This window comes from Oculina patagonica, chromosome 9 (assembly GCF_052425735.1).
Source record: "Oculina patagonica isolate OP01 chromosome 9, crgOcupat, whole genome shotgun sequence".
Classification (NCBI taxonomy): Eukaryota; Metazoa; Cnidaria; class Anthozoa; order Scleractinia; family Oculinidae; genus Oculina; species Oculina patagonica.
In genome coordinates, this window is record NC_135766.1 from 26,533,101 (window position 1) to 26,555,749 (window position 22,649).

Sequence of the window (22,649 nt, forward strand, 5' to 3'; positions counted from 1 at the left end):
CTTCATTTCGTCAGCGGTCATTTTACTAAATCCAAAATGGCGGCGCCGGTTGGTTTTGTCGGGCGCAGATTCACATCCAAATCCAGTCCGCTTTTACTCCTTTCCCGGAGCTATGCGGCCAAAAGGTTCAGAAGGAAAAGGCAACTGGCGCCATACGAAAATCTCAAGCTTCAAGACCATAATGTGTATTTACTGAGCGAGCGAGATCCTCCCAAGCACAGTTTCACTGAAGCCATGAGTGCTCTGCGCGCGTACAATATCTCCTTGAGCGGGATTGTTGATCAGATTGTTGAGCTTCACATCAGGGTAAACATGGGAGAAAAAGGGGTGAGTAACTTGTAGGAAGAATTATTTACTGATGAAGCTGTTCTGCAAAGATCTACATGGTGTAGTCCTGAGTGTTTTAATATGCAAAAAATCAACTGAGCAACAAATTAATGCACCTGTCAATGTTGAGCCCCAGGGTAGGGGGGAAGACCCATGGGATTTTTACATTTTTGGAAGCCAGAGTCAAATTCCCCACGCCTGGGCACCTAGTGAATGTCAAATTTTGACACATCTCCTCTTAAATTTCTAACCAAGCAGACCATTTGAGATGTCAAAATTCCTACCCTGGGAGAGCTTCACGATGTCAAATTCCCGTGGGTTGCCCCCCCCCCCCCTGCCCTGGGGCTTAACATTGACAGGTGTATAGTTAGCCGTTGTGCGACAAATGCAGACTCCAGAGCTCCACTCTGGTTAGCCTTTTTATGGTTAGCTTTCAATAATGGTAATGGTGACACAAAATAAACTTAATAATTCTGCAAGTGTGCAGGTTGCATTTGTTGCATACCACGAATTAGCAACTAGCAACAACCAATCAGATCTTGCTAATGCTGCATGCATAAATTATTTAGTATTAGAACCATGTCATATCTCTTAGGGTAAATGAAGTACCGGGTAAGTGTAATTTTTATGAAAAGACCAATCAATCAATCAATCAGTCAATAATTTAATTCCTTGTTGCTGCAAATACCTGTTAATTTATGCACATCGGTAGGGACATGCAACTAGAGAAGATTTATTATGCATCGACACTTTGATTATTTTGCGTTATAATTATTTATTTTCATGCTTCCTCATGTACATGTTGGGTGTTGCACATTAAGTTCAGATGAACATACGGTCACATTTTCATTCATTTTTGTCCTTACAACTTCTCTGTGAATCTTTTAACCTTCAATGATTAAGGGTTAATAAATGATGTGCAAGTCAATAAATGTTGGGAAACAAACCAGAATTGATGTAATCTCTGTCTCTATAAATAGACATCCGGCCTGCCCCTTTGATGTCTGAAGAGGTTTAACTGTAGTCGTAGTTCACATGGTTCTTTCCTTTGGTTCTTCTGAGGTTTCCCTAAACTCACTCTCACTTTCAGCCCACATGCACATGAAATTCTACATGCATCCTTAAATTGTGTCACTAGCAGCACCTGTTTTGTTAATTAATACACTGCATTCTGATATTTGTATTTTACAGAAGAACAAGATCAATCCATTTCATGGTCTGATGTTGCTTCCCAAACCTTATGGGGTGGAAAGAAAGGTTCTAGTTTTTGCCAAGGTATGAAGCTGTAAAATATTAGAAGCATTTCTTAAATTTCCTTTCAGTGTGCCATAAGATGAAGTGCACAGTATAAATTTATATGAGAAAGAAACATCTGGCAACAGGAAGACTTTCAATAAAGTCCTTCGTCTTATTTAGACAATTTATGGCCTGCAGGAACTTTGTTGCTCATTTTTGGGACGTTGTCGCTCGCTTAACTGCGAGGTCGACCTGTGGCAAGTCTAGGCAACAGAGTCACCATCTTGGATACGTCATTTACTTCTCCGGGAGGGGAGCATCCATGCTCTGTATCACTTTTGCTCCTTCCCTAAAGAAAGAATGGAGACTCTATGATCAAATTTAATATGATGCCTAATGATTTCAATGCATAAAATAGAGCAATAGTTCACATTTAAATTATCACATCATTATCATCATCATCATCTGTTCTTTTCACACCCATGGTGCACATACAGCCTCAATTATCACATGCAGCTCTAAATTCTTTGCTTGAAAACCTATTTTTCAGGATGAAGCTGCTGAGGCTGCAAGAAATGCTGGGGGAAATATTGTAGGAGGAGAGGAACTTATTAAGCAGGTACATGTACTTTAAATGCAGTACCGGTATACATGTACTGTGTGTGTAAATGAATGGTGCGAAGAACCTTGGACTCTTGGATTCTTTTGGTCCAAGAGTAATTGAAACATGTACAGTAATTTCTTATTTGAAGATGTTGCTCTGGTATCATAGCAATTTATAGAAGTTTTCAGAACTTGGAGTGTAGAATAATATAAGGAGGTTAATAACAAGCTCAAATTTTTTAAAAAAACCAGGAACACTCTTTTATTCAATGTATGCTACGCATTGATCTGATAAAGTGATATTCCTGGCTTTTGTTAGATGTTTGCTTGCTTACTTTTTTTTTTATTCTATGTATTTATCAATATTAATGCTATATGCCTTTATTATTGAAGGTTTCAGCTGGCGAGGTGACAGACTTTGATCAGTGCCTCTGCACCTTGGAATTTCTTGACAAAATGAAACCATTACAACAAGTACTCAAGGAAAAGATGCCAACAACTCGAAGAGGTAATACATCCACTAAAAAATTAGCCTGCGAGCAGGCTCTCTATTCGGGGGAAACGTGAATAATTCTCTATTCGGGGGAAACGTGAATATATTATTATTGAACTCCTTGAGCACCGAAGGCGCGATCCCACGAGTGCCCAAGGCGCGAGTGTGTGGGCGATTTTGGTCGCAGGCTCGCTTCGCTCGCCGCGCACTCGCGGGATCGCGCCTTCGGCGCTCGAAGAGTTCAATATTCACGTTGCCCCCGATAGAGAGCCTGCTCGCAGGCTACTAAAAAATGACCACACAACCAATAATAGTGTGCATTAGATGGCTAAAAATGTTCGGGTTGTAGCCAGGCATGTTAAAAATTTGAATTAATAAGTTGACACTGGCTAAAATTATTGTTTTTGGACGTTTCGGCCACTACTGTTGCCTTCTTCTGCAATATAAAAATGCAAATGTTCAACGGCGTCCTGTTAAAATATGTAACGAATGTGTGATAAAAACTAAATGAACTTTCTGAGTGCAAGAGACTTTTGTTGCACTCAGAAAGTTCATTTAGTTTTTATCACACATTCGTTACATATTTTAACAGGACGCCGTTGAACATTTGCATTTTTATATTGCAGAAGAAGGCAACAGTAGTGGCCGAAACGTCCAAAAACAATAATTTTAGCCAGTGTCAACTTATTAATTCAAATTTTTAGATGGCTAAAATATTATAATATTTCACTGCATGATTTTTTGTGTTTAAGGTACTGCATCTGATGACATTGCTGCTGCCATAGAAACATACAAAAAGGGTCATCCATATAAGTGCGACAAAGACGGCATCATTGATATCGGAGTAGGAAAGGTAGAATAACTCATTAACCTTTAGCTCGTGAATTTTTTATAAACTCTGTTTTCTGTTACTTATAAATATGTCTAAGCATCGTTTCATTGTGCAGAAAGGCTGTTTTACCACACCAAATTTTTGTGAGGTCAAATTTTACAATTTTTGGCAATGTTTTTAAAATCATAATAATTTGATATTGCAAAAAAGAAAGTGGCTCATTTAATAAAAGTAAATGTTTAAAAAAAGTTTCAAATTTTTAAAAGTTAAGTACCAGGAAATATTGCTCTTCCAAAATTGCAAAATAAAGTTGTTCCAAAAAAAATCTTGTTATAAAGTACATGTTTTTGATTATGTGCCTTTGGAAATGTTTTTCTTTATTTTATGTATTTATTTTTACAGCTCAGCTTTACTGATTCAGAGGTCAGAATTAACAGTGCAGCAGTATTATCTACTGTTGCCACACACAGAATATCTACCAAAGGTATTTTGCATAAATTTTAAATTGATGTATTGTATATAAATTTATATATTTTTAATTTGTACACATTTTAAATTGTAGGCATGCAATGTGTGCAAAGGCTGTGTTCGGTATAAATCATGTCTGTAAATGGTTTACCAGTGATAAATTGTATTAACCATTTAATTTTCTTTTGTCAGGTGCATTCTTTAAGGAGCTGATCGTTTCGTACACATGTGGCCCTAGATATGCTCTTCACCTGGATGAGTGGGTTGGCTGATAGCACTGGTGATAAACAAGAGATCCAACAGAAATGAGAAGTAAAACGAAACGCAGATTCCAAGGCAGGTGCAATGTTTACCTTCTCTACATATGCTGCAGATCATCTCTACTTGCAAGTTGTTGCTGTTTTGGAAGGTTGTGAATTATGGCACACGCTGTAATAACAGCACAAGATTCGTGGTAAACTCAAAGAAAAAAAAACTTTTAATTCCAAGAGATCCTAACTGTACATAATTCTACTGATGCTATCACACTTTTCTTAGAATGATAAATTACCTCGAACCTGCATGTATTACATGAAAGCGTGAACGTAAAGGAATTTAACACATTATGACACACATTGCCCCTGCAGTGAGTACCCAAGAAAGATGTAACAAACTTGAAATTAACTCTCAAAATAAACATTTTCGGTTCCACGGAAGTTGATAGTAGGACAACAATGCAACAATATGAAACGAACAAGACTGGTAAAGGCAGAGACAGATAAACCACAGGATGCCCACAGAATCAAAGCGTGTCTGGGTTACCTGTACGTGATATAACTGACTTAAGTGCAAAACAGTATTGATGAAAGAAGTACAAACACAAACAAACAAATTACAAACGAAAGTTAAAGAAACGTTGACGCAGCTGAGTGCAATTGTAAATAAGGGTTTTAAAAAAATGAACGTAGCGTTTTGTTAGTTACGGCAGAAACTAAAACGTTTAATACGAGAGAAGAATGGTTAATAAAATTTTTGCCTGAATTGTCAAGTTATTCAAAAGCGGGCAGTTATACAAGACGAACACTTCAACCTGTCTTACATAACGTAAGGGCGCGTTGAAGCAACGTAAACACCGCGGGGAAAAATCTGCTATCAGTCTCAATCCCGATCAATCTTCTCCATTCGTTGGTGTTTTTCCACCGGTATTAACTACTTTTTCGATGAAGTTTCCGAACAGTTTGAAGACATTTTTATATATGGCATTAAAACCGGCTTTGCTAAGGCTACTCTGTAGATCCACATTTATAATAACTGCAACAAAACATTTCCTCTTACTAGTTTTCTTGCTATCTGCAATTGTTTGTTATTTAAACTTGAGGGACTTAAAAACAGGTGTGGGTGATTTTAAATCAGTGCAAAATAATTAAATCTAAATTGTACAAGAACCTGCAGTGACATCGTTAAGAAACAATTATATTATTGCACATTATCAAGGTTTCCTAATTTCGTTGTCAGTGAATTTTTTTTCCAAGGTAATGATAAAATTTCACGATATTGGCAATAAACGCCCAACATAAATCTGGCTTATGCTTCTAGTTATTTGGATTTGTTTGGGTTAAAAAAAAAATGATAAGCAAAACATTTTTTATGGTGAACATTTTCCAGACATAATATTTCATGTGAGATAAACAATCAACAATCTTTGCTCGAAACGTTTAATGCAGTAAAACGATGCTTAACCTATGTGTCATTGAGTTAAATGAGTCGAAACTAGCTATGAGTCACCTCTGATTTCCTTTCGACACCCGTAAAGAAAACGTGATGGAAGAATCACTAAATTTACACAAGAAAAAAGCGGTTTTTAGACTAAATGTCGCGAGTGCACGCAATCTTTTCTTCCATTTAAAACGCCTAATTTTGCGGTTTTGATTTTTCAGAAATATTGCTTAAGTGTTTATATTTTTATCTCTCGGTAATTACGCAGTTTTATTCAGCTGTATCTACCTGTCGGGCGATAACATACCACCTGCCACGCGAGCCAGGCGTGCGGGATATCAACAGGTCGCATCTGACTGCAAGTTAGTTATTGTTCATTTAGCACAACTTCGCAGCCATGGACAGAACTCTTAGCGTTGTTTTATTTTTGTGTTTTGTGGCGCTATGTCTTGCAACAAACGATCACAATTCTGATAATAACGCCGGGGAACCAGGCGCTAAGCTGATGATGAAGAGAGGCACCCATAAAGAGGAGGAGGAGGACGCGAAAGTTGAAGTTGTTCATGATGGAAAAGATGATTCAGCGAAGGAAACGAAAAAGAAGGACGAGTCGGATAAGAAAGAGCATGTGCACAAAAAGAAGAGTGAAGAACACGATGATATGACAGATGATGATGAAGACGAAGAAGACGAAGACGAACACGAAGATGATCACGAAGAAGATGAAGAAGAAGAAGTAGATCCGAACGCGAAAATCGAAGTTCACGATCTTTACACTCCAAAGGACTGCGTGAATAAATCAAAGTCTGGCGATTTAGTTGTGATTCATTACAAAGGCTGGCTGGATGATGGTAGGTTGTTCGATACTACAATTGATCCTCTGAAGGGATACATGCCGTTCGAATTCATGCTTGGAACTGGGACTGTTATCAAAGGCTTTGAGCGCGGAGTGTTGGACATGTGCAGAGGACAGAAACGAGAAATTGTTATTCCACCTTCACTTGGTTATGGAAAACGAGGAGCTGGAGAAATTCCGGGTAAGAAACTGTTTATTAATCATCCTATGCACTGCCAATACTTGAGAGAGAAAATTTTGGTGAATGTTTTTTTGTTTAGAATTCTACATATAAACTAATTAGTCTTGTAGCAAACATCTGGTATTGTTTTGACTATTTATAAATTGTTTAGTTGCAACTGATTGTTATAAGTTTAGCTTCTCAACAACTTTTCAACTGCCTTTCAACTCGAGTCGGTGAGAAAGTTTAACGGCCTTTCAAATATGTGGGGACACTTTACCCAATAGATATTTTCTCAAGATGATCCTCATAAACTCATATCATTGTTTTTCTTTTTTAACGTCAGTAAAAAAAGAAGCTGTTCTTTTGCTAACATTTTGCGATTGCAGTGTTGAGGAATTTCTTATTTCTAATTTTCTTATTTCTCGTTATAACCTATATCTATGGAACCTTTTTGTTTCTTTGTAAACAAATAATTAATGAAACGAGTTTAACTACGCGTAGCTTTTTCTTACTGGTCGGTTTTAACCTGTTTAGTGAATAATTGATATGACATGGCGTAGACAAAACAGTTATTGCTCTCGACAGAGGGAGATAATTTTCAAATTGTTTCTATAAGTTGCTTGAAGCTTTTAACCCTAAAATCTCTGATATCGACAGAAAAATTCTCTTAACTTGTCTCCTAACATTCCTTTTCGTAACAGTTGAGAGAATTTGCCTCTGAATTACATGTAAGACAATTGCCGATTGGCAGTCAGTTGCTTGCAGTGTTCCCGCGCGCACGAGCCGTCTGACTTTACTACAATTCACTAACGTTTCAAAGAGATATTAGATTAATGCAGAGTCCGGCTATTAAGTTTTAGTAAAATCACTATTAAAAACTTGCATTATTTTTACAACATTAAAAGCTCTTAGTGAAAGGGATACCACGTCGTCGCCTAGCTTTCATCAAATTTAAACACAAAACCCGAAGGACGGATAGGGATTACCCGAAACCCGAAGGACGGATAGGGATTACCCGAAGCCGTCCGTTTCGAAACTTCTTTGCTTGCGCAAGTCGCTCTCAATTTTTTTCTCTGGGAGGAGGGGAATAACTCAGAAATTACCAGGGTATTCCGTGATTGTCGGTCGCTTCGTAAAAATAGTTTCATGACCATGCACTATTTTTTTTAACCAGGAAACACAACTCTCAAATACGAGCTGGAAATGTTCGATATTCGCCAGCCTCCCCCACAGGCCGACATGTTCTCACACATCGACACCAACGGCGACAAGAAGCTCTCCAAGAAAGAAGTATCTGAATACATGAAGGCCCAGGCTGAAGCACATGGCATGCCTACATACGACAAGAAATGGAGGAAACATCACAAGACAGTTGTAGCGAACATCTTTGACCATGAGGACACTGATGAAGATGGCGCCATCTCTCATGATGAATTCAGCGGACCGAAGATGATGTATCATGACGAGTTTTAGAACGAATCCTTTCAGGAGAGCTAAGCGCTCGAACGTGAGAACACGCGCGATGGTCTCGCGTGTGCGTTCCATCTAAAATCACTCGCGTGGAACCACGCAATGCTATAATTAAGCAGGTAAAAAGTCATTGGCCCATTGGTCACACTAATTTTTGAACAAGTTAGATATTTCTTTATATTCTCGGTTTTATTGGAATAGAAGCCAAACATTAATACTCGTCGCTGAATTTTTTAAGCAAATTGTTTTAAACTTTAATTTTGTTATTTAAAAACTTATCACTAGGAGTAGCTTTGTTTTCCTTTTGAAGAGTGCTAATAAGTTAAAATTTATAAACAGATGCCGTCAAAAGATGAACAACGTAACATAAAAAAATAGAGAAAATTATCCAACATTAATTGTGCATTAGTTATATCAAACAAAATGCGAGAGTGTTTGTATAATAAAACAAACGTTTAATTCCTGTCATCATTATTTGAGTGATTTCCCCCCTCCCCCCCCGGCCTGGCTGGGGCGATTGTGTTGTGTTCCTGAGCAAGATACCTCATAGTGCCTCCAGGGCCGTAACTAGCAAGAGGCAAGACGAGGCACTTGCCTCGTCTTGATTTTAACCCAAACAAAATATGTTTTGTTCTGAAAATAATCCACAGTTGAACAAGACGGATTTTTCAAGAAATGCCTTATGAAAAATGTTAAAGAAATAGATTCCGAGCTTCTAGTTTTGCAAATTTTCTGGAGGGCATGTCCTTAGAACCTCCTATCAAGATCTTGCCTCGTCTATGCCAAAGGTCTGGTTACGGCCCTGGCCTCTTCCTACTCAGGTGTGTAAATGCTGGGAGTAGTCCTGCGATGGACTAGCATTCATCCAGGGGTGAGTAGAAATACTCCTAGTCGCTTCATGCTACTGGAACCGGGATAAGCTCCGGCCTATATGAGTCACTAAGCTCGACGCAGACTTAACCTTTACCCTAACAAGTGGGTATTATAGTTGATACCCCTCCCAAACGCGAGCGGCAGGGGGGGGGTGGTTTATTCGCAGGAACTGGTGAAGGATAAACCAAGAGTAACTAAGTATCAGTCTCGGCAAATTTTCTTTATTAACTCATTTAATTTTTACTACATATTGTTGGTGGAATTTTACATTTGATTTTTTTGGTGCATTTTTGAATATCATGATGTGCTCCTGTGCAAATTTTCACTAACCTACCACATTAATTTTAGGAGTAGCGATAAGTACCTTAGAATAAACTTAAAACAAATCATACCAGCTTTCAGGGGCGGCCACGGGGTAAGTGATATACCAAAATACCTGAAAAACATGTACCCAGTGCACCCAAAATTTCCCCTCAAAATCATGCAAAAAACCAAAACTGAAAAACACAGTATACTTTTTACCCATAAAAGGTCACATTTTAGGATAAAAATACTGTATATCCGATCTAAAATCCCCCTATATAAAGTATACCTAAAAACCCTAGTCGACCCTGAGCTTTCACATAACTACCTTATTGTTACTAATTTTCGCGGAAACTTAATTTCGCGAAAATGAAATGGGCAAATTTCGCGGGAAACTATTGCTATGAATGGTGATGTGTGATGATGTGGGACTTAAATTTTGCGATTTGGCCAAAAGAATACGTTAAAAGAAAATAAATTTCGCGATAATTGTCAAAAGAAACTGGTCTGCATTAACAAATTGTTAGTCTTAGAATTGGCACAACTGATTTTAATTTTCCATAACAGTAGTTTCCAGTGACACCGAACAAAAACATAAGACAACGAAATTGAAAACAGCTTGGCATTTTCCTTTGTAACAGTGCAGAGCTAGTTTGACGAGTGTACCAAGATAATTATGTAGTAAACTGAAGGCAACATTGATTAATTTTAACGAAATATAAAGAAGGGTATAAATTTCGCGTCGTTAATTTTCGCGGGTCTTTAATTACGCGATTTTTTGAAATTCGCGAAAATCGCGAAAATTAAGTCCCGCGAAAATAAGTGACAATAAGGTATTTGTACATATCCGCATTATAGGCTGTTCCCAGGCGACTCCCATCTATGCTGGTCAGAAATGAATTGGTGAGAAACAATTTAAAGATGCTCGAATCTCGCTTCGTGGACGTCGATCAAAAATTATTTTTCCCCAAACGGCGAGACAGTTGCATAAAAGAACGTTCTACCGTTTTTAAGACCTTTGGCGGGGGAGAGGGGAATTGAGAGGGGGCTTATAAGAAATGTATGCTTCCGCGTTTTGGGGAGGGGACAGGGGGTCTGAACCTCCGGCCTCCCGTACCTTTTACTCCCGCTTCCCGCCCCTTTCAGCAGTTGGAAAGAAAACACAAGAAATTAGAGAGCTTTAAACAGTCCAAAATGTTCTTGGACATGAACTGAACTTACTTATGAGTGTAAATTTAATTTTTCGCTTATTTAATATGTTTTCATGCTGAACCAGGTGAAGTCATCGCTGAATTTGATTTGACGTCTTGATAATGACAGTTCTGTGTAAGAGTTGTCTCAGTTGTTAAACTGCAAAGAAAAAGGAAAAAAGTACAAAAAGTGAGAAGAAATTAGAAGCAGGCGCGAGGAGGGGAAGGGGGAGACAGGAAAGGGGGGGGCGCCGAAGGGCGAGAGGGGGGCGGGGGGCCCCAGAGAATCAGAGGCCTGGAAATGCATCAGCATGTGCACGTCAAATCAAACTCGATGGAGTGAAAGAACAGGTAAGTCATAACAACAAATCCGCGTGTCCGATCATACATACGGCAGTACACTAAACGACAAAAGCGACGTGCGCAAAGGCACCGGGAAGCAAGCCCCCCACCCCTCGGTTCCCGCAGACAAAAGCGCGCGATGCCAACACGATCCCGGGTCCCCCGAAATTATTCCCCGCCCGTCATGATACTCCATATCAATCCCGACGCCGCAGGAAACCGAGGAACACAAAACGGCACAGGAATGAGGCCAACTACTAATCACACAGGACACGGCCGACGCCCCTCGGGTGAAGGCGAAAAGAGAGCGGACGAACGAAGAGAGAGCAGTGAGGAGAGCCCCCACTTATACTTCCCGAACTAGCGCGCAGGGAGTAACGCTGCGACGCGACGTTCCCACCCCCCACTATTGCTAATAGCTGAAAATCAACAGTGTGCAGTCCCCAGACCCCAAAGGGGGCGCGAACCCCCGAACCCCCCTCCTACGCGCCTGAGAAGCAAAATGAAACTTAACAATAAGACATCGAGCTCAAGGTTTCTATCAGCTTAGAGTTGGCGAGGGGCAATTCACGAGCATCAACATAAAGTTTCTGCACCCAACATAGTTTTTCCTGACTGAGTTTGACACCACCTTTCACAAATGTGGTCCGGATTATAACCCGGTCGGGGTTCTAACTCTTGCTCCAACTGCGAGGGGGAGGGGGGGGGGGGAATAGAAATACAGTCTCCTAGTTGCTTAAAGGGACTATGTCACAGATTTTAACAGATTTTTGAACAGCCAAAATTAATATTTGTGTCGTAGGAAACTTAAAAATAATGGTCCAATTTGATTAACAATTGCTATTTTACAGCACTAAAACTGTTTAAAAGTGCGTTTGGCTGCGCATGACTAGGATGGAAATGGATTGTAATTTAAAAACGTTAGCCAACGTTTTCAAATTGCTTCCGCGAGCCTTCAAAAAATCGATCAGTAATAGCCGAAGTTTGATTTCTATTCCCAAATGGAGGTTATATCTTCAGTTGAATGTCCAAAGATAATGTTTTTCATGGATAAAGTTGCCTACCACTTAATTCAGATCAAACAGTTTAGACCAAAAATCTGCGAAATCCCCGTCCCATAGTCCCTTTTATTGCGGAAATCTGGATAAGCGCCAGTGTGATGGGCCACTAGGCTCGAACGCAGTCTTTACCTTACCTTAACAGCTATATAATGCCCTAATCTCTTTGGCATCATTACTGGTCAAAGTTCCTCTCAGTTGACCTCCAAGTCTCCTCCACATTTGTCCTCTGGCGATAATTGTGGGTTTTTTACCATCAACTGAATACAGATATCTATCGTAATGCATGATGGAATCATAGTCGTACGGCAGGTTCAATGCGTCCAGCTTGCCGTGCTCGTATTTGAGGAAGTTTTTCTCTTTACCTTCAAAAACAAAAATATATATCCAAATGTATAAGGTAAATACCGTGAAGTCCAAAATTATAAAGGTGGTAAATATTAAGCTCGGGAATAAAAAATTGAAGATGAAGTGTTCAACTTATGACACGAGCATGGGACAAAAAAAAATCTGAGTCCCCCATACGGGAATCGAACCCATGGCCTCCCAGATAGCGTTTGTTTTAGTTTTTTTGGGTTTTTCTTTTTCGGCGCTCTAACCAAATGTAACTAGGACAGACTTTTATGCGTGCTGAGCTGGGCCATTTACAAATGGTTCCGATATGTGACACGTGCGTCCTGCATACTGCTAGGATCAGAATTGTCGAAATCATTAAGTCTCGTAGCTCAGTTGGTTAGAGCGCCCAACCGGTATCAGGGATTGGCATTCTGTATAAATACCGTGAAGTTCCAAAATCACGACCCTCGTGTCTTGCCCATGGTTAATTGGCAGCCGCACCTCCCTACCGAAATGTTCTACTTTTGTCATGTCAAGAGTTTCTTTTTTTACATTAACTAAACATTGTTACCTTTTTTGATGTTGTGCCATAACACTTCCACGTACTTATCTCTGTCCATTCTGCTCTGCTCGTGCCAGATCCCTGCCGTGTGAAACATGGGTTAAAGCTTTGTAAGACCCTTAAAAGTAAGGATCCCCCCACCCCCCACCCTCCCCCCCCCTATAAAAAACAATATGTCGCGACTGCAAACAGTGGCAATAGTCTAGTTATCTGACAACTCCTTTGCACATTTTGTTGAAATGGAAGGGACGTTGAAGCTCAATCCGGGCGCAAAACGGTTGTAAAAACTTTGCTAATTTTCTATAGATTTAGTATATACCACACAAGTGAATAGTGCTTTGCGCGCGCGCTGATTGGTTAATGTCTCAGGAGGTGATTAGCAAAGTACTATTGACCTCCGAGCAGCTAAAGAGAAACAAACTGCCTTCGCGCGTCGCTTTGTTTACCGAAAGTGATGCTTTAGTCCCGCTAGTTATTCAACTTGTGTGGTATATACTAAACCACTATTCACCTCCACTTCGGTGAATAATTGTTATCTAGAACTATTGTTGAATGAGCCAATCAATAGTGGTTTAGCATCATTTCCAGGCTCCTTCTGTTTCAGTAGGACAAGTCAGAGAACACTGGCAGGAGAGGTCTGGTGCAGAGAGATTTCACTTGGATTCAAATGTATCCTCATAGTCCTAACTGAAGTGTTTTTATACGAAGTAGCTTCAACGCTGTTTACGTTGGTGGGATAACGTTCGGATTCATATTGTGTAAGATGTGTTTCCCGTATTTCTTTCTGTAGTAGTTGTTAAACGTCTTCTTTACGGCCTTGTAACCCTGTTTGCAGCCGTAACTTGTATCCCAGATAACAACTATGAATAATACCGTCCCTACTACCCACAATAAAGATTGTACCTACCGATCGCATGCATGAGCTCGTGCATAATAACACCCACGTACTCACATCCTCTCCCAAGGGAGAGTAATTGACCACCACCGGAACGACCCATCTTTGACCAGCAACTAAAAAAAGGCATTTATAGGCGATGATATAAATGTGTCTAAATGATTAACTAACTAGTATAAACGTAACTAGTACGGACTTATAAGGTCTTATAAATGTACGGTAAGATCCGAACAGTCATGGAGCGCAAATTAGCTCATCTCTTCGGGAAGCGACGGGGATGTGACTCCCGCCAATATCACTTATAAAAAATAATTTATCAATAAGTGAGCCTACATTTGGGCCACGTCCAGAAATCGAAGAGGGTCCCCGCGACTTTTTTACGGGACTGCTCACCCCTGCCCCCGGCCCCAACATCTGAGCCCTAACACTCATGGATAGTTTAATTGAGCATTAATTGGATTGACAGACTGTAATTTTCACGCACGAGAAGTGCTTAAAACGGAAAGGCGGAGAAAAGATATTGTTTTTTTAGGGGAGAAAAGATGATCAATTACCAACAAAAAAACTCCTGCTCAGCAAAAACTGAGTAAAAAAATCATTCAAAGTTCGAACATGCCAAAAAAACTTTTACACAACCCAAAGTTGAAAAAACTTCTTCTTGCTAAGAAAAACTGCCCAGCCCTGCTCCCACCCTCTCAAAAATATAATGGTTCACCCCTTATGTCGTTCCAAATATACAGTTGAACCCCGCTATTTCGAACCATAATGGGAAACAAAAAACAGTTCGAAATAGCGGGAGTTCGAAATAGCCGATAGCAATGACTGAAGGGCAAATCCAAGGGAAATGGGTTTTAGCTTGAAATAATCGAGTTCGGATTATGGGGTCTAATTGTATACCATGCGTCAAGCGTAACACGTCACTTCAACATCAAGTGCTTATTTTTATCCATGCCAAATCACAGTTCATCTAAATAACCCCTTTGACGTGTTCCGTGTTCTTGGCTTGAACAGATAGACAACAGTGAACGAATAGATTGAGATGAAGAAAGGTGTAAAATCGTAGTATAAGTAATAAACGTAGTAAATATTTCTATTGTTGTCAGATATTTTCTAACCCGTTTCCTTTGTGCATCTTGATATGATCTCCACCATATGACAAGGCAACTTCCTTGAAAGCTAAGCACGTCTTGGAGCGGATTCTATTGATTGCGTCGTCAATTTTTGGTCGCAAATGTTCTGCAATAGAATTCACGTTCATGGAATTTTTTTTAGTTTACAAGCCTAGTGCACCATCAGTGCTTATTAATTAACTCCGGTAGCGTAAAACGGCTAGACGTTTTGCTTCTTCCGTGGGGAGGGGGGGGTACTCCCTCATAGAAGAGACTTCGGAACATTGGAATATTTTGCTCGTTAGAAAACCTGAATTCAGTAAAGCCCTAAAGAAGACAAGGCTGGGCCTGAATGACGCTTTTTTGACCCCCTAATTATGTCATTTTTCATGTCTGATCGTTCTAGACCGCCATCACAGTATGACGTATTTTATTTCTTCACATGCAACCCCAAAGGAGACCTCGACTGCTTAAAATATTGGCGTTCTGTCTACAATACTCTAAGTAGTGTCCTCTAAGTGGAGAGGTGGAAGGCGCGGTGACCTAATGGTTAGCGCGCTCGATCGACTCCGAGTCGAACGGCCAAGTTTCGAGCCCTGGCCGTGGCGCTACGTTGTGTTCTTGGGCAAGACACTTTACTCTCAAAGTGCCTCTCTCCGCCCAGGTGTATAAATGGGTACCGGCGAATTTTCTGCTGGGGGTAACCCTGCGATGGACTAGCATCCCATCCAGGAGGGAGTAGCAATACTCCTAGCCGCTTAATGCTATGGAAACCAGGATAAGCACCGGCAGTATGGGCCCCTGGGTTCGGACACAGACTTTACCTTTTACCTTTTACCTAAGTGGAGAGAAGGACCGTGAAAGCCAACTGTATTTCCCAACAACGCAAAACGACCCCGACCAGAGCTAAAAACCCAGCCCTTTTGAAGCGTCGCCAACACACAAACATTAGGCCCCACGCCGTTTATTATATTGCAGTCTGGGGAATAAGTGCCGGTTTTGGCAAATCTTTGTTGAAACACTCGGAGAATTTCCGAATCATTTCATCCAATCAAAAATTAGCGCGAGCGCTCACGAGTACTCCGAAAGCCAATTGCGCGTACAAATACATCATGTTGCGTAGCAACTTCTGGGACGAACAACACGGGCTCAGTCACTTCTCGGAGAAGTGACTGAGCCATCAACTGGCACTTGTTCCCCCGACTGATTGACAGATTATTCGACTGAAAGCTAATTGGCTCACTTAGTCCAAAATTTGGTCACGTGGTATCTCTCAATAACTGAACTATTGGGACATTTTTATAAACAAGGCTGACCAGTTTCCGGTATTTTTCCCATCTCAGTAAGGTTATTTTCCATTTAAAAATATCACGTTTTGGGCGGGATAGCAGAAATATTTCGAAATTAACTCACTCAAATTCGAATCCACAGAATAGTAAACGGTTTTTCGCGGCCACAGCTTTCTCCTGTCACGCATTATATTTCTCTTCAAGTCCTCCTCGTGAATCACGTGACTGACAACAGCCTCGTCCTCAGGATCTAGGCACAAGTCTCCCTCGAACAGTTGACATCTGGGGAGATTGTTAGGATCTGAAATTGATTTTAACATGAAGATAATGTTTAGGCGGTTCGGCCTGGACAGAGAGAAGGATGAGGGGGGGGGGGGGGGGGGGGCAGATCGTATGGATAAACTATCCTCGTGTACCGAACACATGAGGATGTGTCGATAGTTTATCGATACGAATTACTGGCCCAATTACGGGTTATTGGAATTTGTAGTATCTTTAAAAGTCTTCAGTGAATAGGATCGACAATTTGGACGTACAGGAGCTACTGATTAAAATTAGAAAAAGAATGAAAATGAAAATAGGATGTACCCGCGAAGGGGAAAACGCGGAGTCAGGGTAATCGACGCTACAAAGCAATTCGCACTTAAAAAATTGATATTAATTAAGAGAGGAAGCCACATCAGCCCTAGCTGGTTTTCATGCAGGTCCTTTATTTAGGTCGAATTGGAATTTAGAAATGTTGGTTTTTCAGGAGGGAGGAAACCCGGAGTACCTGGAGATAAACCTTCGGAGCAAGACGAGAACCAACAACAAACTAAACCCACATATGGCACCGGGCTGGAATCGAACCCGGGCCACATTGGCGGGAGGCGAGCGCTCTCACCACTGCACCACCCATGCTCCCAGAAGTGAAAGGAAAGGTTACTTCATTGTGTTCAAAAGAATTCGTCTGGTCAGCGGATTACCTTCATTGACAGCCGTGATCTCTTCTTCAATTGGCATGTTATCTAAGTCTTCTCTGCGACTTTGTTCATGGGCTTCATTCACGATGACAATGTGACCATGTAAATTGCCATCTCTCTCCTCGTTATCTAAAAAACAAAAACAAAACAGATGAAGAGATTAAATCTCGAGATACCACATGAAGTGCAACTTAGAGCCTAGTACGAGGTATAGTACTGGAAGCTGAACGTTACAGAATACAACTTGGGATACGGTACGGGACTTAAGCCGGGAAACGGGACGGGAGTTGATGCAGCTTCGAACACGATAGAAGATACAGCTTGGGAGACGGGACGGGACGGGGTGGGAAGCAACGCTAAGGTAAGACGTCACAACTGTGTGGTAGGGAGCCGAAGGGAAACAAGCAAGAAAAGCAACTGAAGAAAAGGGGCCGAGCTCCCCTTTCCTCACGCACGAGCTATCCAAGCTATAGAAGTCTTTAAACTTTTATAGCTTGTTAAATATCCATAAATTAAGTAACATATGGGTATATTTTAATTTTCGTATTCTACTGTTTGTATTTTTTTAACTTGTTTCTGTTCTTGTTTTCGCCGGAAGGACCAGTCTACCGCTTATTGCTTAAATATATAACATTTTCTTCCACTCGATCGCAAAATTAAAAAAAGCGTACCCATGCTATAAGTTGCAGCAGCGGCATGTTGCGTGGTGTAGATACGAGATTTGTTGCCCCAGCTCGCATTCGCAACACGAGCGGGTCACCCAGTAATAACGCGTGCAGCAACGCTTTTCAGCAATGCAATGCACTGCAAAACAGTCGTATTCGCAGACGAAGACCGGCCCGAACAAAAGAGGAGGAGGACAACGGAGAGGGGGGACGACCACGCGGAGACGACGAGCAGACACATAGCGGAGGACGCGAATTGGCGAGCGATTTTCAAACAATAACTAAATCTAAATGTCGGTAAATACGGATTTTCACGATATTTTGGAAAATATAAGTGACTTATGATCCAAAATTTACGAAGAATCGCTAAATTAAAGTGTCGCTGAATAAGGATTTTTTTTTAAAATCGCTAAATTTAATAACGTGTCTCCAGAATTCAGTCATGTAATAAGGTATTTGGGCTTTTTTTAAAAATTAAAATTGATGTTAATATTAATTATTAATTAACCATTACCTCTTATTTTCTCTTCAAGCAGCCAGTCAATAATGTCGTCTCTTTCATTCTTCCAGACATCGTCTGCAAAAAAAAACATAAATAAACTTGAAATATTGAAGTCAATAACCGAAGTGATCACATGCCGATGCCGTCAATAACGTAAATTATTACCCTGAAAACCGCAGGAAAATAGCATTTTTGCGGTTCAAACGACTTTCGATATCGCCTTAAAATTTTTTCGCTTTTTCTGGATTTGGGTTTTGTATGTGTGTCAAATTTTGCCCACTATTCAAACCCAGCCACGCGACCAGTCGTGTTAATAGCCTTATGTTAGGCCTAATGACCGGAACGAAGCGATTGTTTCAACATGAAATTAAAATTCTAAAGATGAACAACGAGTAATAAATAATGGAAAGTTGTGGTGCGGATAGTAAATCACCGATTGGTATTTGAAAAAAAAACCTTCGTGTTTCATTTAGCCACATTTAGGACTTCCTCTGGAATAATCACATTGTAACAAAATTTGGAGACTGGTTTTGGAATAGATCACCACAATAGACAGAATAGAAAATAATGAAATTGTCCAGTTCACCACTTCAACTGAAAGAACCACAACGATGTTTAATTATGCAATATTTTAACTTTAGCATTGTCAAAATGCCCAGAAAATAAGTCTGTTAACTGGTAACTTACCAAATGGACGACTCTGAACTAAGCTCAAGCCACAGCACAGGAGAAACAAAGTTTTAAAAATCATATTTGTCACTAAACCCTCGCAACAACACTGCACACAGCACAAGCTTCGTTAGAAATAAACGTGTCTGTTCAGTTCAAACATTCAAATTTACCTCCAATGGATTACGGTTGAATGATTATGTCATTCTGTCATTCTGCTTAGCGGGCGTATGTGTCAATCAAGAGAAATGACAAGCCACGCAAAGCAAAGAAACTTGGAAGAAAAGTAAAAGAAGGAGTCTGAAAACACAAAAATTTACTTGCCTAGATCTAGAGATAAATTTGTTTATTGTATAATTTAATTGTGATTTACAAATCCTGGATTGCTTTTGATCGGTGAAGTTCAGTTATAAAATAATATTGTCGCTATGCTATTTTGGTATTTCACAGCGGGTCTAATTGATTATATTGTTTACATAACAAAGCAAACACGTGCTGAATATTCTCTGTGCATCGTTTATCACGGAAAAATAACGATTTCGTTTTCAAATTTTGTCTGCTCTTACTGGATTGGACCGATTCATAACTAACACGACGCCGTCTCTCTCTAATCGTTTACTCTGATTTGTTTTAAGTCCCGTTTTACCTAGCCTTTTTATTTTCTCGTTTTATAATTAGGAACAAGACGCGCACGAGCCGACTCGTGAGCGAACAGTGCTTCAGGTATTAATATTTTCTTGTTTTCTTTTTCGACTACGCTCATTTTTTTAATCGTATCAACAGCAAATCGTTTTGACTGTCGATCGGCCGTCGTACGTCGGCTAATAGGGATTAGCTAGAATGGGTTCGTGCAAAAAATTTGAGCGTTTGGTCTCGCTGCTCTCGACCTAGCCGACTCACTGTAACTGACTGACAATAGCGAAGCGCGCGAGTGACGTCACGACTCAGACAAGACTCAGGCAAGACTCAGGGCGCGATCCATTGGACAAAATTTTCGGTTTGAATTTTGAAATTTTTATTGTAAATGAGGTTTTTCTTCGGCGGTGTTCTTCCCGCAAAAAGTAAAAAAAATTTTTTTTTAAAAAAAGTGCCGAAAAAGGGGGGTTTTTTTTTTTTTTTTTTATGCCCCCTCAGACAAACAAACCGAAATGACGAACGATTTTCCTAAAACAGCCGGTGTTCCTAAAACATTTTTATAAAATGAAAAACTTCGCCTAGATTCCTTCGAATTCTATTTCTCTCAGAACAAGCTGATGTTTAAGCCTCGTGGGGGGGGGGCCCGGGGTGGTGGGGGTCATATTAATTTGCATTCTATTTTTAGACCTCGCGCGCTTCGCTATCGGGATTTTGCCTCACACAAAAATAAACTACTGTTCAAAACAAATCGATAGAAAATGAGAATCATTCCAGGTAGGAAGTAAAGTGGAGCTAGAAACATGAAAGCTTTCTCTGCCACCCCCCCCCCCCCCCCCTAAAATTTTTCGCCTTTGCGCGCCTTCGTGCGCGTTTGCCTGTTTCACGCGTTTTCGTATACTTCCGTGCACCTGTTGACCGGGTTGTGGTATTCATCAGAGCTTTCATTTGGTCTTTAAGCATGGAGCCATTTTACTTTTAAATTTAATAAATTCGATTTGAGTATGAGAATACGTACTAGTAATTTGCGTATAATAAAAAACTAAAATATCACAGCGACAAACCAATGAGTGGTGCCGGATCTATTGAAGACCTGGATCAGTAACTTAGTTAACCGAATGTGAAACTGATCCTGACGGCTAAAAGCGGTCAAAAATAAACAAAGTGGATAAGAAAACTAAAATATATTGAAAAAAAAACTTCGCCCAGCCCCTGAGGAAAGTTTGTATTGCAAACCGAAATATAGGACAAGGTTTGTTTCAATATATTCTAGTTTTTTTATCCACTTTGTTTATTTTTGACCGCCTTAGCCGTCAGGATCAGTTTGCCGTCTATATTTTCCTTTTTAGTAATTTTTTCTTGAAACATGTATTTTTAGGTATAAGTAAAAAAATACCAGACAAAAGACAGGACTTAAAAAAATTCTCCTGCACTAACTTGAAGTTTTTTTGTTTTTTTTTTTTTTTTGAAGTTACTGACCTTGGTGGATCCCAAATTATCAGAACTAACTCTCCAGAGCAATGTTACGCGTTACGAATTGCACACGATTTTAGTTTACCTGAATAATCACATTGTACGATCATGTTTTACAAACTACTGCGAACAGACCATCACTTACCGAAAGGACGACTATGAACAAAGCTTAACAAGCTACAGCACAAGAGAAAAGCCAACGAGAGAAATACCAATTTTAAAATCATCCTTTTGACAGCACGGCTCTTAGTGAAACAATGCTCTTACCACGACCTTGCCGGGTTGAAAATAAACTAGGCGCTTGCGTTTTCCTTTTTAACATGTTAAATTCAAAAGTTATATGATATAACAAAACGTGGCAAAGTTGTTATTTTAATTAAGATAATCCCAAGCCTGACAATACAGAATATATAGAATAAAAAATTAATCGTGCTAAAACAAAGGCTTCTTATCTTATCTCATCTTGTCTAAATGGGCCTCTAAGTGACTTTTTTTTACTTAAATTTTACTCTTAATTGGTTATATCATTTAACCAAACGTGGCAAATGTTTAAAATGCAAATGAGTTTCCTCAAAAACGTGGTTATTTGATATAACGTACAATTTGTGCTACATAAAAGAAATTTGTCAAGCGCTAACTTTAGGGGACGTTTTGTTACCGTGGATACGGCGCCCCATTCTTATTGAAGGACGCAATCCTGGCTGATCTGTCATTGAACACACATTTTTCTTTTTATCGAATGGATATTTTTAGGCGGTAGCTAATTGTTCTAAATTTTCAGACTGTCAATTTTGAAAATAAAAGTGGTATTGTTGAAAATTGCTCTCTGAAACGCATTCAAATCTTCACACTTCGTCATCACTGTCAAGTACACTTGTTCCATGTTCGAAACTTCGATTGTCGTCATTTGCATGGTGAATGGAAAAAAATCAGTTCTTTCCCAGAACTTAGCAGTTGCGTAAATTCTTAAGCATGTTTTTCGTTTTCACACACCAGTGTGGCGGCCGATCGCAAGGTAATAATTTCTTGACATTTAATGTTGTTTTTCCGTCATTTTGTTCGCTAAAAGACAGTTACGAAGCAGTTTTAAAAGAATTTCACTATATAATGGAAGTCACTCATAGCAACCGATGTATAGCGAACATAGAATAAGCAGTAAATGGACTCTTAGCAGCGTCACTAAATACCACATGAATTTCCTTTCAGTTGTCCGACTTTATTTTTAATTAAGAGTAAAATGTGAGCACCGTTCTACGTTGCCGGGCAATTGGCGGAAAACGGGCTTCAATACTGAATTAGATCTTTCTAGATTAGTCTGCAAAATAGGCAATTAAGAGGAACCCCAGTTTACGATACAGCGTGAACTGCGACACACGAGCGCAAATTAAAGACGGTCTATGTATTCGTCCGCTATAAAGAACGTTTTAAATATTTCTTTTGTTCTTATTTCAAAAAGAGACATTTCGGGGGGTTATTCTCGAAACGTCTGTTTTTGAAAAAAGAACAAAATCACTTTTTGAACCTTTGATTATAGTGATTGCAATCCAAACTGCTTCACAGTAACAATTAATTTATTTTAAAATAGGTTTTTGTCCGCTCCAGCCTCGCGCCTCCTGCCAGCTGTTTAAATGCTTCTCACGTAGAC

General features: G+C 39.8%; 3 protein-coding genes across 4 annotated transcripts; 2 read left to right on the forward strand and 1 right to left on the reverse strand.

Moving 5' to 3' along the window:
* Positions 1 to 17: 17 nt before the first annotated feature.
* LOC144665533 (large ribosomal subunit protein uL1-like) lies at positions 18 to 4,766 on the forward strand. Its single transcript, XM_078526769.1, has 7 exons — positions 18 to 327; positions 1,519 to 1,602; positions 2,114 to 2,182; positions 2,560 to 2,674; positions 3,412 to 3,512; positions 3,894 to 3,975; positions 4,152 to 4,766. Exons 1-7 carry the CDS (start codon positions 37 to 39, stop codon positions 4,229 to 4,231), a joined length of 822 nt encoding a protein of 273 aa, XP_078382895.1. The 5' UTR covers positions 18 to 36; the 3' UTR covers positions 4,232 to 4,766.
* A 1,237-nt stretch (positions 4,767 to 6,003) lies between these two features.
* LOC144665983 (peptidyl-prolyl cis-trans isomerase FKBP14-like) lies at positions 6,004 to 8,611 on the forward strand. Its single transcript, XM_078527314.1, has 2 exons — positions 6,004 to 6,691; positions 7,848 to 8,611. Exons 1-2 carry the CDS (start codon positions 6,052 to 6,054, stop codon positions 8,144 to 8,146), a joined length of 939 nt encoding a protein of 312 aa, XP_078383440.1. The 5' UTR covers positions 6,004 to 6,051; the 3' UTR covers positions 8,147 to 8,611.
* Positions 8,612 to 9,221: 610 nt separating this feature from the next.
* Positions 9,222 to 21,271, reverse strand: LOC144665990 (zinc metalloproteinase nas-4-like). Of its 2 annotated transcripts, none has more exons than XM_078527323.1 (9): positions 21,150 to 21,271; positions 18,242 to 18,304; positions 17,066 to 17,191; positions 16,225 to 16,401; positions 14,818 to 14,938; positions 13,715 to 13,818; positions 12,817 to 12,888; positions 12,047 to 12,274; positions 9,222 to 10,669 (listed from the first exon to the last, which is right to left on the reverse strand). In XM_078527323.1, the coding sequence occupies exons 1-8, from the start codon at positions 21,229 to 21,231 to the stop codon at positions 12,048 to 12,050; spliced, it is 972 nt and encodes a 323-aa protein (XP_078383449.1). In that variant the 5' UTR covers positions 21,232 to 21,271; the 3' UTR covers positions 9,222 to 10,669; position 12,047. The 2 variants fall into 2 exon arrangements, with proteins under 2 accessions (XP_078383449.1, XP_078383450.1); XM_078527324.1 differs by lacking the exon at positions 21,150 to 21,271 and adding an exon at positions 18,917 to 19,119.
* Positions 21,272 to 22,649: the final 1,378 nt, after the last annotated feature.

What these genes read in the sequence shown, in the direction of transcription:
- LOC144665533 (XM_078526769.1), top strand. Translation starts at nt 37, where the DNA reads ATGGCGGCGCCGGTTGGTTTTGTCGGGCGCAGATTCACATCCAAATCC. An exon ending in TAAACATGGGAGAAAAAGGG is followed by an intron (nt 328 to 1,518) that starts GTGAGTAACTTG and finishes TGTATTTTACAG; the next exon opens with AAGAACAAGATCAATCCATT. An exon ending in AGGTTCTAGTTTTTGCCAAG is followed by an intron (nt 1,603 to 2,113) that starts GTATGAAGCTGT and finishes CCTATTTTTCAG; the next exon opens with GATGAAGCTGCTGAGGCTGC.
- LOC144665990 (XM_078527323.1), bottom strand. Translation starts at nt 21,231, where the DNA reads ATGATTTTAAAATTGGTATTTCTCTCGTTGGCTTTTCTCTTGTGCTGT. An exon ending in TGTTCATAGTCGTCCTTTCG is followed by an intron (nt 18,305 to 21,149) that starts GTAAGTGATGGT and finishes TTTTTTTTGCAG; the next exon opens with ACGATGTCTGGAAGAATGAA. An exon ending in TTCTGTGGATTCGAATTTGA is followed by an intron (nt 14,939 to 16,224) that starts GTGAGTTAATTT and finishes ATTCTATTGCAG; the next exon opens with AACATTTGCGACCAAAAATT.
- LOC144665983 (XM_078527314.1), top strand. Translation starts at nt 6,052, where the DNA reads ATGGACAGAACTCTTAGCGTTGTTTTATTTTTGTGTTTTGTGGCGCTA. An exon ending in AGGAGCTGGAGAAATTCCGG is followed by an intron (nt 6,692 to 7,847) that starts GTAAGAAACTGT and finishes TTTTTTAACCAG; the next exon opens with GAAACACAACTCTCAAATAC.